General features: G+C 37.4%; 1 protein-coding gene across 1 annotated transcript in view; it reads left to right on the top strand.

The window, feature by feature from the left end:
* Positions 1 to 18,812, top strand: part of KIF21A (kinesin family member 21A) — a 63,560-nt gene that overhangs the window by 10,074 nt on the left and 34,674 nt on the right. The window contains exons 6-14 of the mRNA XM_026087129.1: positions 1,215 to 1,330; positions 6,977 to 7,172; positions 8,003 to 8,195; positions 9,136 to 9,199; positions 10,103 to 10,306; positions 13,695 to 13,733; positions 16,089 to 16,173; positions 16,353 to 16,470; positions 17,707 to 17,895. Coding sequence (XP_025942914.1) covers positions 1,215 to 1,330; positions 6,977 to 7,172; positions 8,003 to 8,195; positions 9,136 to 9,199; positions 10,103 to 10,306; positions 13,695 to 13,733; positions 16,089 to 16,173; positions 16,353 to 16,470; positions 17,707 to 17,895 — 1,204 coding nt within the window. The remainder of the gene's footprint in view (positions 1 to 1,214; positions 1,331 to 6,976; positions 7,173 to 8,002; positions 8,196 to 9,135; positions 9,200 to 10,102; positions 10,307 to 13,694; positions 13,734 to 16,088; positions 16,174 to 16,352; positions 16,471 to 17,706; positions 17,896 to 18,812) is intronic.

Raw genomic sequence — 18,812 nt, 5'->3', positions numbered from 1 at the left:
TGCAGTTTTTTAAATTGAACTATTAAATGTTTAATTATAACTACACTGAAAAATCAAGTTGGTGATTATCAGTCAAGATTATGTGGTTTTGGCCCTTTGTTTTGAACTGCTTGGCTCTGTGGAGGCTCTGTGCAATTCTCTATTAAAGACTCAGTAACACAAGTTCATTTTACATGTGAAAACATGTCTTTAAATAGCCTTCCCCCCCCAGTTTCTAGTACCAGAGAGGTATTCTGCATCTGGAATGTTGTTCCAGTTCTCTTCCTGTCACAACACAGGCTATATTCTATAGCCAATGGAAGAGAACTTGCTTCAATTTCATCACTGATATAAGCCAAAGCTAATAGAAGTTTGGGTTTTTAAATGAAGTAAATGTGTCTTTAAAAAAAGTGATGTGAAATGCACAGAGGTGAAAATCAGTGTGAAAAAAGTAGTATGTTATATGATAACAAAACTTTCATTTACAATGAGTTCAAACCCTCTTAACTTTGGAAAACATAGATTGGAAGAGATTTAAGCACTTTAAAGCATTTAGGGAATGTAGTGTATACACAGTTCTACAACTGCTGGATGCAGTAAGACCATTTTCGAGACTATATTAAGAATTGGCTGTATAGTGTGCCATCTAGAGGAATATTCTTCAGTTTGGCATATGAGTTGGTTATTGAAGCACGTGAAGTTGCACATTTAAAAATTTTACAAAAGCCAAATATTAGGCTGTTTAAAAACATTAATTAGACTCAATTTAACAACAGAATAAGGTTGTCCTGAACTACATAATTTCAAGCCTTAGGTTTTTTTCAGACATATCTTATTTCATATCTGTAGAGGTAGTAAATTCTGGTTTTTTTGTATTAGCACCACATATATTATTCTAACTCTTAAGCAAATTTGATAAAATTAATTAAAAAAAACCTATAGGTACTGTAAGAAATAAATGCGAGCTTTAATCATCATCAAAAGTAAATACTGTGACTGACGTGTTGGATCAGTAAGCAGTGTACATAAATTGTGTTAATCTCTTTATTCTTGAAGATACCAGATTGTAAGAATCATTTGATTCATGTTGATAGTATGGAAATGTGAAAATTTAGATTTTTTAAAATTATGTTAGCTTTTATGGGCATATTCATTTTTTCTGCTTATAGCTGATTTTAAAATAAAACTACTTAACTGATTCTAACTTGTGTGTTATGTGATTTGGTATTTTATAGCTGGCACTTGGCAATGTAATAAGTGCACTGGGAGACAAAAGTAAGAAGGCAACTCATGTACCATACAGAGATTCAAAACTTACAAGGCTACTTCAAGACTCTCTTGGGGGAAACAGGTATGAAAACTGGAACATTTTACACATGTCATTGTGAATGAGTGTGGATGAATATGTGATCTTGACAAAGTAGGATAAAGCTTAAACAATGGTAAAAATAGTCACCCTGTTCTTTGTTGGGGGCAGGTTCCAAAAATAAATTTGTGTCTTGAGAGAAAATTCTGGTAATGCAGGAAAGAGGTTTTTTTCATTGTCCTTTTCAGTGCTATTGTAGGTTTACTAGACCTGAGGCTTCCAGTTATTTAGGAATTACCATTTCCAGTTAAAGGGCAAGTCCTTTCCATTAAGACACCTTTAGATTATAGGTAGTTTAAATGTTATATAACTTTATTGTGTCATAGCCTTATTAATTAGAGCATAGTTTAAAGCCATAATGACTTTTTGCTTCAAGCAGAGATTTTTTTGTTCCCTTTTTTTAAATGGAGCTTATCTTAATAATTAAGCAATGGTTAGCATTTGATGTATTACAGTATGGTAATGTGGAGGAGGTGTCTGTCTGTCTTTGTACAGTTATAAAATACTGTAAAATGTCATGCAAAAATCCTGGAAGTATTTTATTGTAAACCTCCCTTGAGAATTTCATCTGACTAATGCCATTATAACTTCTTTTATTTTGTGTTTTTGTGTTAAGATATGTTCCCTTCTTGAGTTTTTTGTAACCAATTTCCCTTCGTTCCCCCTCTGCATGCATTTTCCCTCCCTCTGAGGTAGTGTTGCAAACTGTTAGCTGCATGGGGCAAGCCTGTGCATTTGCTTATAGCTAGATGATATGGCAAAAATCTCTCTTTTATTATTAGTATTTTTTACTGCTGTCAGTCATCATCACTGAAAAGATTTTATGCCTGAACTTCTAAATACATGTGGGTCCTGTAACTGCCTGACAGTGGGGATTTGTTTGCCCTGTCCTCCCTGTTACTGCATGCACTCACTTATTTCTCCAGCCAGGCCTTTACTGTCATTCAAATTAGTTACTGTGGAGATGACTGTGATGCAAATGAAGGGTTAAGACTTGGGGAGTAATGATACTGTGCACGTATTTTTTTAAATAAGTGCATTTCATCTTTTAAAGTAATCATAGATGTTTTTCTGATTAAACTGCTCCCTGTAAGAGCCAGAGGAGGACCTAAAGTGAGCAGGTGTTTCTACACAGGCATTCATAATAATTTAGATGTCAGGCTTACCTCACAGGAAAGCTGTACTGTTGACTAATGCCTCTCCTTGGGCTTTTGGTAGTGTGCATCAGGGTATATTGCCATCTGTTAGCTTGGGTGCACAAACCAGATTTGCAGATTAGACTGGCTTGCTGAGACCACTCTCTCCCTGGGCACTGGCTTGCCTTCGCAGTCTGCTCAGATCAACATGCATAGGAGTCTTGTGTGAATGTCAGATTTTCCGTGCGTGAAATACCCCTTTTCATTGAACAAGCAGGCTTATCACATGTGCTAACCATCTCTTTTTTTTAAACATTGTGTATCTTAGGATATATTATGTGTATGTCCATTTATCTGATGCTGAATTAGACCCTCATAAAAAGAACCTTACTGTATCACCAGAATTGTCTGTATGAAACTGCTCTGTACATACATTGTGCAGAGACATAAAACAGAGGCTTCAACTCTGGAAGCTTTGTCTAAGCAGACCTGTAGCATGAACATGTAGAAATGCAAAAGGGAGCTGAGCATGTTTTAGCAAGATAGTACTTTTATTTAATCTGAGAAAACTGACTGCTGTCTTTAGGAGGGCAGGAAGTATTCTGAGCATTTCACAAAATGCAGAAGTGGAAGAGAATTCTTAAATAATTGCTTTGTTCTGCAGATACATAACTTCAGTAATATCTTGCAGCATTGCAATCTGAGAAAATCAAAGAGCCAGATAAAGCAAGTGGAATAAGGGCTAGAATTTTCAAAAGAATTTAAGGGAGGAAGACATCCAATAATATGAAAAAATCAACAGAAATCAAGACCGTAACTATTCTAAGCTCTCGCTGATATTAGCTAGTTATGAATAGAATTGTCAACTAAATTTTATATAAAATACACTGGCTAATGCACATTTTTCAAACTAGTTGTAAAATTACACTTCTACTGAAATACTATTTTAATTTGACTCTGAAATTTTTTCCTGTCATATAGTTCAGCTGCTCCCCCTCCTGTCCTTCAGGAAGAAATCACATAATGCAGTGTACACTGTGCAGATTGCAAATGCTATTCCAGAGCATTTACAAGGAGATAGAATTAAGATATATTATTTTTGTCTGTTTCTGACTGATGTTAAATTTGCATGTGTGTGTGGAAAATCCAACCTATTTTTATGTATAGAATATAAATCTTAAGGCAAGTGAAATGAGCAGTTTGCTGTTAAGAAAGGGGTATACATTGTAACACAATTTAAATAATTTCTTACCCATGCTTTAGCTACCAAAAAGTATGGGAAGGCTAAATTTTAATAAATATGCATTTTTTTCTCTGGGAAATCAGATTAATAGATTTCTGTTAGCCTGTTCCTTAGCCTTCCAAATGCTACCCTAGATATTACAGTCCATGTTATCCTTTCTCTTTGCAAATACTTAAAAGGACTTACTGGTAGTGATAGCAGTCAGCATGGATTCACCAAGGGGAAATCATGCTTAACAAACCACCTTCTACGATGGGATGACTAACTGGGTAGATGAGGGTAGAGCAGTGGATGTTGTCTGCCTTGACTTCAGCAAGGCTTTTGACACTGTCTCCCATATCATCCTCATAGACAAGCTCAGGAAATGCGGGATAGATGAGCAGACAGTGAAGTGGATTGAAAACTGGCTGAATGGCAGAGCTCAGAGGGTTGTGATCAGGGGTACAAAGTCTAGCTGGAGGCCTGTAGCTAGTGGTGTCCCCCAGGGGTCAGTCCTGGGTACAGTCTTGTTCAACTTCTTCATCAATGACCTACATGAAGGGACAGGGTGCACCCTCAGCAAGTTTGCTGGTGATACCAAACTGGGAGGAGTGGCTGATCCACCAGAGGGCTGTGCTGCCATTCAGAGAGACCTGGACAGGCTGGAGAGGTGGGYGGAGAGGAACCTCATGAAGTTCAACAAAGGCAAGTGCAGGGTCCTGCACCTGGGGAGGAACAACCCCATGCACCAGTACAGGTTGGGGGCTGACCTGCTGGAAAGCAGCTCTGCGGAGAAGGACTGGGAGTGCTGGTGGACACCAAGTTGACCATGAGCCAGCAGTGTGTCCTTGTGGCCAAGAAGGCCAATGGTATCCTGGGGTGCATTAGGAAGAGCATTGCCAGCAGGTCGAGGGAGGTGATCCTCCCCCTCTACTCAGCCCTGGTGAGGCCACATCTGGAGTACTGCATCCAGTGCTGGGCTCCCCAGTACAAGAGAGACATGCAGCTACTGGAGTGAGTCCAGCAGAGGGCTACTAAGATGATTAAAGGACTGAAGCATCTCTCCTATGAAGAAGGGCTGAGAGAGCTGGGACTCTTTAGCCTGGAGAAGAGAAAGGTGAGGGGGGAATCTTATCAACGCATATAAGTATCTGAAGGGAGGGTGTCAAGAGGATGGGACCAGGCTCTGCTCAGTGGTGCCCAGCAATAGGAGGAGAGGCAATGGGCACAAACTGAAACACAAGAAGGTCCGTCCGAACCTGAGGAAAAGCTTCTTTACTGTGAGGGTGACTGGGCCCTGGCACAGGTTGCCCAGAGAGGTTGTGGAGTCTCCTTCCTTGGAGATATTCAAAAGCTGCCTGGGCAGTCCTGAGCAACCTGCTCTAGGTGACCCTGCTTGAGCAGGGAGGTTGAACTAGATGATCTCCAGAGGTCCCTTCCAACCTCACCCATTCTGTGATTCTGTGATTCATGTTAGCTTGTAGTGAATCCAGAGCTGTCAATGGTGAAAGCATTGTATACTATTCTCACCATAATCCTGATCTAGACATAATGCTGTAACAGTTCTGAAGCAGCATATAAAAATATTAGTGTTTTTTGAAGGCATATTCATGTAAAAATATGGAATGCTGATTTTTTTTGGAAGGATTTTATAGCATATCGTAGGAAAAATAAAAATTTTAATAACTTCCTTAGATTTGGAGGGTTTTTTGAGTTTAAACAAATGGTAAAAGAAGGGAGTAGACTTGACAGCATCCAAAAAATAATCCACTATAAAATTCTCATTGGAAAGCGGAATTCAGGTTATTCAGTGTTCAAGACAGCTAACAGAATCAGTAGTCTGAATGTAAAGCACAAGTAGTTCTGATGCTGGAATTTAAAATTTATTCTTAATTTGGCATATTCTTGTCTTTAGAACTGAACTCCAGCAGCTTGGCAAATTGACACAAAGGTACACAGGAGGGCTAAGGAAGAACTGCTGAATTCTAGCCCTATACACTGAGTTGTTCTTATATCCTCAGGCTAGTTACTCTTTCCAGTTTCCCAATGTGTACAGTGAAGATAACTGTCGGCCTCACAGAGGGTTGCAGTAATTAGTTTGTGTAAGTCTGAAATTACAAAAGATGAGGATCAGGATTCAGTCTGCCTAATACAGCTATTGCTCCATTGCCCTGGAGACAGTGTGGTCCTCCAGGTGCAGCCATCTGGGGTTGCACAGACAGCAAAGAGAATCAGATGCCTCTAAAACCTGACAGGGAGTGGGGGAGGATCCACTTCCTCAAATGTGGGTATTTCCCTCTGTTGAGAATTTAGGGCATGTAAGCACCTTCAGCGTGTGATCCATAGCTAGAACAAGGGCTCCGATTGCAGCCCCTTGGGGCTGTTCTCTCTGCTGTTCCAGGGAGCTCAGAGAGAACCTCAGTTCAGCCTCCTCCCAGTTGAGTGTTTAAGACACTGGGTTGGAATGAAGGTTTTTTTTCTGCTCAGCCCTTCATTTGGAACAGGGAGTATGCTCTCACCCTGCATATCCCATGATGGGGTGGCTGGAGGGTGTGACAAGAACATGGAGGATGTTGTGCATGCATCTCAGGCCTAGAGCTCCGGTCCTGCTGCTTTTTGTGGAAGTGGTGCTTTTTTAAGCAGTGGTGCTTAAAAAACAAACAAACAAAAAACCTCACCATGAAATAAGTGCAGTTATGGACAGATGTACTAAGGAGATACATACTAGCTTTGGGGCTTTTGTTAGAGAACTGGAGATAGTTCAGAGCTGAAGAATTCAGGCAATTCAGATCTCAGTAGAACCCTAGGTAGATCATAGGTACCTTAGGCATTTCTGAGCACACATGGGCATCTAAAGATAAGCATTCAGGCAACTTTCAGAATAAGGCACCTCATGAATTAATGAGAATAGGCAGTCCTTGAAAACTGGATGATCCAAATCACTATTTGGGACTTTAGGGTTGTTTTAAGTGCTTAAATCCCAGTTTAGGTATGATCAAGCAAAGTAAATTCACCTTGAAAAGCTTTTCTAGGAGAACCAGTTAATTGTTTTTATAATTTTACATATTTTTACACAGTTAATGATCTGGCATCTCCTGTGTTATACTAGGATGATACAAGACATAACAGAGCTGGAACTTTGTGGTTGACACTCTTTGCTAGTGAGTTGGAGCATGAAAATTCTCACAAATGTTTTGAAGTCACTACTCCTGTTTCACCTTCTACCTGAAGGTCTGTTAGTCTGTCTCTCCTTTTTTTGTTCTTGATTTGCAGTCAAACCCTCATGATAGCATGTGTGAGCCCTTCGGATCGAGACTTCATGGAAACCTTGAACACATTAAAGTATGCCAATCGGGCACGAAACATCAAAAACAAGGTGATGGTTAATCAGGACAGGGCTAGTCAACAAATAAATGCTTTGCGCAGTGAGATTACACGGCTGCAGATGGAACTCATGGAATACAAAACAGTAAGTGTATCTTTCTAGTATTTTTTCTGCTGTAAAGTGATTGTAGTTTTATAGCTTGTTTTTCTTTTGAGTACTTCTGCTTCTTGTACTAAAAAAAAAAGAATAATAACCTTAACTTATACAACACTTCTAATTCCGGTCGTTATCAGATGTTTTTAAAAGTCTTAGATTATATTTTTGGGGTTGCATCAATGAATGCCGTTGACATCAACATATGCTGTATTGCTATTTGCTTTTTGAAAGGCAAAGATTCACCTTGTCATGCTCAGCAATGGGAAGCAGTCACTTCTAAAATGAAAATCCCCACAGTTAGGTTGTCACATATGTGGATATAAGAACAATTGTTGTATATTACTTTTAAATCTTACCAGAGAGGTAAAACAATTTGTGTTTTAAAAATTCATCTTAATTTATACAAGCTAAATACTCCTACTACACTCTGCCCGTTTCTTCCTGGAATTTTAATTGAAAAACAGATGTTTTTAGTGATAAGTGTGCTTACCAAACAGTGTCGTCTTTCTTTGTTATGCTTGAAAGAGTGTCCTGATTTATTTAAGAATTGTCTTCTCATTTCTTAACCTCTTCAAGAACATCTATTTCAGGCTAAGATGGAATTATGCAGGACCCATCTTATGCTAAGATGCTAGCCAGACACTAATATTTTGAAAACTTTCCATACTGTAGTAAACTTTTGGAAAGACCAATATCTTTATCGGAAAGACCGATTTTTTTGGAATGTTAAGAACTCTGTGGATTGCCTTTGCTAAGTTAAAAAGTTGTCCTACGTGGGTTAGACTTTATGAATAACAAAGTATATTTATTTTCTTAAGGGTAAAAGGATTATAGATGAAGAAGGTGTTGAAAGCATCAATGACATGTTTCATGAAAATGCTATGCTGCAAACAGAAAACAACAACCTGCGGGTGAGAATTAAAGCAATGCAAGAGACTGTTGATGCGCTGAGAGCCAGAATAACGCAACTTATGAGCGATCAGGCCAACCAGGTGCTGCTAGCCAGAGCAGGTATATTGTGTGCATGTGTCCTCTGTGGCTGAACTGCCTAATATGTTTATGAACATAAATTGTTTATGTGTTCTTGCTTCATGGGTCCCTTGGAACAAAGTGATGCCTTTGAAAAAGGTAATGTAGGACCTGCTTTGGGCAGGGAAAAGGCCCCCATCAACACTTTCCTCTGTATTTCTGGAAACTTCCACTAAGAGAAATCATTTGGGACCCTGATTTGGCCATTCATTGAGGACTGTGAGCAACATGAAACGTGAAATAATCTTTTTGGATAGGAATTGTGTGCTTAGTTATACATAGACTTAACTATTTTGCTTTGGTTCAGGACCCATTCACCTCATAAAGCAATCAACTGGTTGAAATGCCATGAATGCATTGGGTTTTTTGTTTGTCCTGATTGTTTGTCAGGTTCCTCTGATTTATGGCACATACATTATTAAAAGGTGCTAATGTGGAAAACAAATGAAATAGAAAAAGTTATTTTTTAATAATACTGATCACAGAACACAAAAAGAAGAAAAATGAAGAAATTGATATTTCAGACTTTCTGCAAGTGAAACTTGCATGCTAAATTTTCCTCTCTACACTGAGCTAATCAGAGCAGGGGTGCAGGAAAGGAATCCAAACCAAAATTCTCTTACCCAGCAAGTGGATTGATAAAAAAGCTCAGTATAGACGAAGCTCCTGTTTTTACAATTCTGCTAATAAAACTTGTTTTTCAGTGAACCAAAAACCTGTCCAACTTAGGAGGAAATATTTCCCAAATCAGATAAGATCTAAATGGGTAGCCCAGATTGCCATTTCTCTTTGCTGGTACCCTGTGCCCAGTAGCTGTAAGCTGTAATCAAATATTTACACTGTTATCATCATCCTCTCTCTCTCTCTCTCTTGCCCTCCCTTTCTCTCTCTCTCCCTCTCCCCCTCTCTCTCTCCTTCAAAGGAGAAGGAAATGAAGAAATTAGCAACATGATTCATAATTATATCAAGGAAATTGAAGATCTCAGGTATTTGCATAATATATATTTGAATTATTTTTATTAAAAACAAACACTAGTAGTTTTAGCAAATTTAATACTTCTCTAGTTGGCTGATCATTTTGTTACTCTGTGGGCATTAGTTCAGGACAGTGGTCCTTCAGTTTCTAAGACCCTGTAGTGCTGCTCATGGCCGTAGAAAATTAAAATATTAAAGGTGAAGCTGACAATAGAACACGAAAATAGATTATTGCCTAAATAATGGTGATAACTTGGTGTTGTAGCTCAAGGGGCAGCAAAGTTTGGAACCATTATCTTATGATAACTTCATAACCTGGTATAAATGATAGTTTTAAGAAACTGCTTGTTGCAAATTTAGTTTAAAAAAAAAAAAAGTTGTACATCTGCTGTCCTTTTAAATTAAAAAAGAAAACAAATATTTTAGATAGTTTTCTTTCTATATTTCTTGGAGCTCTATCATGCAGAAGAGTTAATTGTCATATTCCTACTTAGTGTTAGTATTATATAATACTGTAGCCTTTGCAAAATGTATGTACATATCTGTATATGCTGTATGTATTTGTGTGTATATTTATGTGTATAAAATGTATATATACATATGTACACTCTAAATAATATAGAATGTATACACACACGCACACACATGCATATACCCTAAACCATACATACATACATATATATGCTATGTCTATAATATACATAGACATTGTATAAAATGGTCTGATCAGGGAATTTCATGGACTTGTATTTCTTCAGACTTCAGTATTTTCTGATGGCTTGCAGTTTGTTTTTAAACTGATAATCATTGCAGATAGAGATACTAAGCAGGTATACTAGTCATATGTTAACAATATTTATAACTCGTGGTCTATTAAACCCTTTTTTTCTTTTTTTTCTTTTTTTTTTTTTTAGAGCAAAATTATTAGAAAGTGAAGCAGTCAACGAAAATCTTCGACGCAACTTGTCAAGAGCTTCAACAAGATCCGCATACTTTGGTGGACCATCAGCATTTTCTACTTCTATGCTTTCTTCGGAGAAAGAGACGATGGAAATTCTAGACATAGCCAAGAAAGACCTAGAAAAATTGAAAAAAAAAGAAAGGAAAAAGAAAAAGAGGTGGTGTATGAAATTTTCTCTTTTATAATGCTATTTATTTATATTTTATTAGTTAAAAGGTACATTACCTAGCTGCTGAGACTTTAAAATTCATTTGTTGTTGCTGTGGGTTTGAATCCTAAATGACTGTTCCCACAAATCCTTTTACGCATTGAAACTGTAGGTGATTTTCTGTTGTATCTTCTCATCCAACAAATTAATGCAGTATTTGTAGAATGAATGTCTCTGATGTAATAAATTTTTATATGTTTTATAATTTTGCACAACTGTAAAAGCACAGATAGTTTCCATAATTATTTTTTTTAATGCGTCTGAAATTCAATAGGCGTTTTCCAAAAGAAAAAAAATTAAAAGCATATTTTAGCTACTGTGTGTTGAAACTGAACGAAACAGCTTTCTGGAAAAAAAGATATTCTGAATAGCTGGGAGTTCTTTGGTAGCTCTTGGAATGGCTTCTTTTGTTTTCTCTCTCTTCTGCTTTTATGAATGTTTTTAATTTGATGTTTCCTACTTCACTGCAAAACCATGCTTTGCTATTTTTTGCTGTCCAGTTCCTCATCTACTAAAATGCTCATAGACATTGATATAAATGCCTGTTCAGACAGCAGTTAATACAGCAAGGATCTGTTCATTTACTCTAAAACTTTGAATTTCCCTCGAGATCTTTTCTTTTGCCTTGAAATTCTCCATCCTTCTAATCTATTACTTTTTCTACTAGTGGCCCTTCAGACTTCTACAAGTTAACGGTAAAACTAAAACAGTACAAGCCTGAAATAGTTAACTTAGAAGGAAGCTTTGGGGTAGTGAGATCTGCAAATTTGGGTCCTATATCCATAAATTCATTCACCACAGGAATGTTTGACACTTGTAGAAAACACTTTAACTAGATTCTTTCTTTGCATCTCATTTTTCAGTAAACTTTTGTGCTTTTATGGGGATTTAGATTGTTTGTTTGTTTGTTTGTTTTGTCTCACTTTTGTAGGTACTAGAGGGGAGAAAGTATTAAGTGAAATCAGCAGAATGCTCTGGCCTCTGTTCAGCCAAACATTTCAGTATGTACTACAACTGAATGTATGAGTAGAGAGACTTCCTTCCATGTGGTTCAACACACATTTTAAAGTTAAGCATGCATTGAAATGTGTTGTTAGATTGGAGCCTGAGTATCTAGTACTAGACAGGGTGGTGTCCAGAAAACTAACAAAGATTACTAGATATAGCCATTAATATCCATTATTGCAGGAGATGATTACTTGAAGAAACTGTTTGGAAGTTTTACCCCACATACATATTAAGTAAAAAGTGTGGGTGTCCTTTTTCTGAAAGAGACAACTGTAGCCAGTCACACCAGCTTACACCAGGACAATAAACTTGTGAGTTTGGTAGCCCAGTGGTCTGATCCAGTAGTAGGGACTACTTATCATAAACTGTATTTGGGATCAGTTATATATCCTAGAAGTTAGAGAATCATAGAATAATTTCAGTTGGAAAGGACCTCTTGATGGTCTAACCTCCATTTTTAAGCCAGTCTGGTGTTCTGTAGAATGGGATCATGGTCTTTAGAGTGCTGATAAAGCTCAAATGGCCCATCTACAACCTGCTTGGTAATAAATATTTATAAATTTCTGAGATGCACATATTAGGGGAAAATTCCTTGGAAATGAAGAAATGTTAGAATTTGAGGGATTATACATATGGCCTGTTGTACTTGTTAACTGTAGAATGCTTCTATCCAATTAATGAAATGCAAATCCTGTGCTCAGGAAATACCATTCTAAATTTTTCTTCTATTGCAATTTTAGAATTTGGCAATGGGTATGTATTGCAAATGGACAAATTACCCTGCAGTTTGGTAGGGATTTTTTGCTCTACTTCTGTCTTCTACAGGCATTTAGCTGCTTTTCTGTACTAGCGCTTCCTTTTTAGAGTAGTCATTCTTTTAAAGTCAGCTGACTAGCATTCTCCTGTTAAAATTGGATTGGGAAGCCTAGTTAATAGTTCTGCCCCATCTACTACCTTTCTTCATCTGTTTGCTTCCTGGTTATGGGTCAGTAAGATTAAAGGTGCATGATGTTTAAATATGTGTAATTTATCTAAATTGTTGTGAGGTAGCCTGAACAGCTAAGTGCTGGTTTTTGAATGTGCAGCAGGCATGTACTGCGTTATATCTGTAGCCTTCAATAAGCATCTGTCATACTGTCTATCAGAAGCTGTTTGCACAGCAGTAATGTTTTGGTTACTGAAATACTGACATGCTTGATTGGAGTGTTACACAGACACTGTGACCTACACACAAGAAGCCCTGGAGCAAATCATCCATGCCGCTTTCAATCATTAATCAGACTTACATATCTTGTAACCTTTTTTGACTGCTGTCTTTTGACATCCCTAACCTTTAATAAACTAAATTAGTGATATAATTACATGGGGTTCAGCATGTTAGCTCCTAAATGATACTGAAATAAGAAGGCAGGCAGTGGGAAGTAGAAAGGCAGAAAAAGCTCTAACTCAGAACTTAACTCATATTAGGAACATGAGGTAATAGTTCTTGAAATGGAAGTAATTTCTACGTTCAAGTCATGCAGACATTTCTTTATTGCTACACCCCCTTTGTTAAAGAATAAAAATGGCAAGTAAAAGTACTAACATTTTGTCCATTTCATTGCTTCTGATGTCTATTTTTTGTTAATTTTTTAAAATAACAAGCAATCATTGGCATATACTTATTGAATCCCAGACAAATAAACTGCAACTTTCTGCTTTTTATTAAAAAAAAATCATAGTTAGCAGTTTTTTACATGGATTATATTCAGAATATATGATTTAGAATATTATTACAAAAAAATCTCACTACTATTTTCTATTACAATATACTGTCAGCATATATAAAACTAATGCATTGTTTTTTGTGTCCTGATATGTTCCTGAGGATATATAGCCTCATCATAAGGTTCGAAGATAGAACTTTTTGAAGTTTTCAATATTTTATGTCCTGCCGATCTTAAGTATTTAGCTTTTTAAGTGGCAAAAGAAAAGAATGTTTTTAGAACTCAGAGTTTTTGAAGCCCCATTAGAAATAATTCTCAAAATGAAATATATTTTCTATATCTAAAACTTCTTCATTAGTTTAACCTGAATTTATAGTAGTTGACAGTGACAGATTAGTTAACCTACAAATGCTTCTTCTTTGTTTTCTATTTGCTTTCCAACTGTGCAAAATGTATTACCTTTTTACAACTTATTGTCTCTTGATGATATCTTTTAAAATTCCATTTTAAACTCCCCAAGCTCATATATCATTTTTTTTACCTTCTTATCACTTTTGCTTTTCACTGTCTGGTTTGTCCTTCATTGGCTTGGCCTTCCAATACTGTACCTCGTGCTTTTGAAGGCTACAGAAACTTGAGGAAAGCAGTCAAGAAGAAAGAAGGTTGGAATATTTCCCAGGTTTTTAATTAACTGTCATTTCAATAATCGGTTATTGTACATGAAAAGAGGTTGGGTAGATTCATGAGTACTTTAGGAGCAGTTCATTTAGCTATCAAAACTCTGTTCTCTATTTTGCGTTTCAACAAATGTTTTAACAGGAAGAAGTCTCCCTCGTAGAACGGAGGTTAGCTTTGGGATTGTGCAGTGTTAGGCAAGCGGTTGTGGGGTGGTGGCACCTGTGGGAATCACTACAGAATTAAGCACATTTCTTTCTTGCACAGCCTGCATGGAATGAAAGGCAGGAGGAAGGTGTAGAAGCTCGTATGATATGAAATGTATTGCAGGCAATATACTACAGTAGTAGTATATCACTTTGGTGTATTTGGCATTTAGGACCTAGATGGTCTTGAACCTTCCTGCTTCAATTAAGTTTGCTCAGAGCTCCTTTGATCTCTTGCAAGCACACAACTGAAGCCTTGACCACTCTTTCAGTTCATTTTCAGCCAAGGTAGTAGATAAATTAGTTAGTCACAAAGGGCGGTGAAGTTGAAGGCTCTAAAAGGAGAAGGATCACCTTTATGAACATTAAATACTGTTCTTAAAAATTAAAGGAGCTTTTATTTTTCAACTGTCTACTTTGATCTAAAAAAATCTGCATTCATGCAGAATGATGATTAGTAGCATGCATGTTAAGAAGAGGGACTATAGGAAATAAAATATTAAAAACTGTTAAAATACTATGTATAATTTTTACCTGAATAAGAATTTTAAAATTCTATCCTATAAAGTAAATATTTTGTAAAGAAGTATTAGGATTGATTTTTAGGATTAAAGTTGCAACTATTGCATTTCTTTATACAGCATGCTGCAAATGCAGGCAAACAGTACAGTTGTCTGTACTGTTCTCTGCTGTTCTCTGCCACAACTGTTGGCTCTCCCTCCTCCTGTCTTCTCCCCTTCATTAGGCAGAAGACAAGTTCTCTGTAGTGATGAGCTCTGGACTGTGTATGGGCAGAAGGGTCACTGAGGATTTGTCCCAATCTGCATCCAGATTGCAGCTCAGATCTGCTAACACATAGGCTTATTAGCGAATATAAAACAAAATATGTTGTGGACTGGGTGAGATGAGAACCTCTGGAAATGAGATTGCATGGTTCTGTGTTCCTCGTTTGACATTTATTTCCTGTATAAATTTGGTCAAGCCTTTTGCTTCCAGCCTTGCGGGCTGCTGTGTGGATTATTTTGTCATGGAGGAAGATGTGGGTTTCTGGGGCATCACTTACCTGCCGGAGCAGTGACTGCACAGACTTGCCAAACTTTTAGGTGGCTGAAGTTGTGTGAGATGGATTCCACGTTATGTGATCCTAATCACATTTTCATAATTATTACCCCCAGGGTGTCTAACTCTGTTCTATCACAATTTCCTATCTATCTGGGATGGTTTGGGTTTTGCATGTGCAGTGCTAGAGAGACGGACATTTGATCCCTGATAATTTGCAGGGTACCATCAGTTTTTGGATTTTAACATTTGCATGTGGCATCTCAGCTGTGTACTTAAAGAATCCTCCTAATAGCTAATTCACCAATCCTTTAAAAAAAACTGTTGTAATTTTCATAAGCCATCATTACAGCTCAGGTTGTCAAGAAAGGAGAGAATATAAAAGTACTTGACATTTAAATCAGTTTTAAATCCCAGAAGCATGGAAATGTACTAAAATGTAATCTTAATCTTTGGGAAAAGTTTATTTTTGAGACAGACAGTCTTATTACAAAAATTCAGTATTTCTTGATTCTTTTTGTTAGTGTATCAATGCTTATTTGAGCATTCCCTTGATGTCCAGGTAGATAACTGATCCAAAGAGCAGTTATAATGTGATAAATTAGGATATTGTTTCTTAAGGTTTATGTCTAATTTTTCAGATGATCATAAGCATGGTAGACTCTGTTATAGCTTGAGAGTGCAATAATATCAGTTGATGTGTATGTTATACTTGCACACAATGTTCTTGCTTTGTCTGGGTGCACTACAACTTCCATGCAAAATGGGTACTGCTGTAGTAGATAAAGATTTGTATTTTGGTTGTCCCAACTTTGCAATACAGTGTGAAACAATGTGACAATTGTTAACACTATTGTGCAAGCTAAGATTATGTAAGAGTAATTGAGCATTATTTTGTTATCTGGAGGAGTCTGGAAGTTGTGTTTTACCCATGCCCAAGCTCTGTACCTTTGGCTGATGGCACTTTGGTTTTCATCTTTAGTTGGAATTTTGAGTTATTGTTTTGGGGGATGGGAAGTGTTCACAGTTTCTGAATTTGAGTTTGTGAATATTTCTTTTCTATGCCTCTTCTGTTAGTGTTAAAGAGGAGAACACAGATAACGAGCAGGAGAAGAAAGATGAAAAAGGCACTTCAGAGAGAGAGAATAATGAATTGGAAGCAGTAAGTATTTAAAAGCTATTGTTTTGGTTTATTTGTCCTTTGATGTCTGTTCAAAGATTTTCAAGGAAACTGGGAATGGATCAGATGAATGCTGCTGCTTCCCAGTGATAATAACAAGTGAATGGGGGATGGAAAAGTGTCGATATTTTTAATGCCTCTACACTGCATACATTTTATAGGAAGAAATTCAGGAAGTAAGTGATCATGAAGATGAAGAAGAGGAAGAAGATGAGGACGAAGATGACATGGAAGTTGTTGAAAGCTCAGATGAATCGGATTCTGACTCTGATGAAAAAGGTGATGTCAGTGCAAAATTTTGTAGAAGTTTTGGTGCATGTACTGTTTGTTATTTCTTTTCTTTTGTTAGGCAAGACAGCATCTTGGCAACCCACTGGCCATAATGCTCTGTGGATTGTATGTCCTGTGAGTTCTTTGTTGGTTATGGCCCTAAAGTATTTAATGTGCGTCTGATCAAGTGTTCATACTGCCACTTAATATGGAACAGAAGGATACTTGATAACACACTTCTTAGTCAGAATATCCAAAGTATGAAGTTTAAGTACAGGGTTATTTTTACGTCTCAAGACTATAACCAGAGTTTTAGCTTCCATTTGGGTGATTTAGAAATGGGTAGAATTTAATTTTGGGAGGCTGGAACTCCATCGGCCTTCCTCATTTTGCAGAGATTGTGGCTTTTTATGTAGAAGCATCAACAGTGGGCATACACGTGGCATGCAAATCAGGACTGGTACAGAGTCAGAGACAGCACCACCAGCAACTCAGCTAATGCAAGTTGGGCCAAATGAGCAAAGCGTGTGGATTCTTCCTTGTTTGTGAGTCAGAAGAACAATTAGCAGGGGTTGCAGAACCTGAAAAAAAGTCCCCGACTGACATCTTCATTCTGGAGCACATAATCATAAAGCAAGACAAGGACCCATTTGACCAAAGAAATTAATTTGAGCTATTATAAACCTATCAAATTGATTAGTCCTTTTTCATTACCTTTTCCTCCTATTTTTTTCTTTCTTTTCATCATTCCACTTCCCTGAATGAGCCAGCTCCTCTCTCCTCAGGAATTTGGCTGTATTTTTCTAAGAGCTAAAGAAAGGAGAGCCTCCCCTTGGAGGCTGCCAACAGTCAAACTTTCCTTTTATAACCTGCTGGGTTTATGAATGAAAGTTATTCTCCAGCTCTGAGGTGACTGAAGCTTGGCAGCCAATGTAACTTTCTTGTGGGAAAGGACAGATTGTTGGTGTTGAGATTATAATTATAACATATAGGCAACTACGATCCAATGAGAGAGAGACCTGTCTCTCCTTTCCTAGTTCTAGGATGGAGAGTGTTTATGGGGGAGACTTTTTTCCTGAACTGCAGATAATGGTTTAGTTCGCTGCCTTCTGTTGTGTGTAGAACTCTTCTGTGTACAGTTACATATTAGGAAATAACCCTAATATTGCAGCGGGTATTGATGTGACATTTATGTGGTCCTCACTGTTATCTTCATTTTTAATTCCCTAAATCTCTTTATTTTAGAAAATTATCAAGCTGACTTGGCTAATATCACCTGTGAAATTGCCATTAAGCAAAAACTGATAGATGAGCTAGAGAACAGCCAGCGAAGACTGCAAACCCTGAAAAAACAGTATGAAGAGAAACTAATGATGCTACAACACAAGATTCGAGACACTCAACTTGAAAGAGATCAGGTTCTTCAAAACTTGGGTAAGAAGTACAATTTTATTTAAATCTAAATATTGTGTAAGATCTTCAAGTTGAATTGTCTGCTACTTCCCTTGTTTCCTTTTGCAAGTGTGGTAAGAAATTTCAGAAAACAGAAACAGGTTTGTACCCATAATGCCAATGAATCTCACTTTGCTCATCTTAGTTTCTACCAGAATTGAGAAAAAGAATTTTTAAAAGGTGGGTCCTGGCAGGCATTTGATCTGGTTTAATGAGCATTTCTAGTTTTCTAGGAGCTCTGATTTTCTTTTTACTTAATCCGTGAACTTTTCCTCTCTACCCTCTCTCCTTTCTTTTGGCTTGTATAAAATATGAACGAGGGTCAAAGTTGCCTTTCGCAGATGATTTATTGTCCAAACTTTTTTGAATATGTATTGGTGTTAAGAAGAAAGAATGGTGAACTTGATACCTGCAATTGTAATGAATTCAGCAAAGCTGAAGGGAATTCATGGTCTGCTGCAGTCAGAAAAGCGAACTGCATGCCAAGAATTATTAGGAAAGGAATGTGTAGAAAAACATCATTATGCTGCTGTGTAAAATCTGTAGCTTACTCACACCTTGAACAGTGTGTGCACTTCTCCCCTCCCTTACTGCCCCTACCAAGCTCAAGAGAGAGAGAATAGAACTGAAAAACATTTATAGCAGGGCAACTCCCCCCTCCCCCATCAAAAGTCTGGAATGGCTTTTCTGAATGAAAACTAAGTTAGGCCTTCTCAGTGTGGAAGAGAATTGACTGAGGGAAGTGTACATGATAGAGATCTGTACGTGGCATGGAGATGCTAGTAGCGCTTGAGTGCTTCCTGTTTCTTTTGGTGCGATGTGCAGGGGCATTGAATGAATCTAGCAGGTTGTAGGCTCAGATCAAGCAGAGATGTTGCTAAGGTTTGAAGCTTTTTGCT

Source organism: Apteryx rowi, unplaced genomic scaffold (assembly GCF_003343035.1).
Source record: "Apteryx rowi isolate R43461 unplaced genomic scaffold, aptRow1 scaffold_703, whole genome shotgun sequence".
In the NCBI taxonomy this organism is placed as follows: domain Eukaryota; kingdom Metazoa; phylum Chordata; class Aves; order Apterygiformes; family Apterygidae; genus Apteryx; species Apteryx rowi.
Note: the sequence above shows the minus strand (reverse complement) of the source record. Positions and strands in the feature narration are given on the sequence as shown.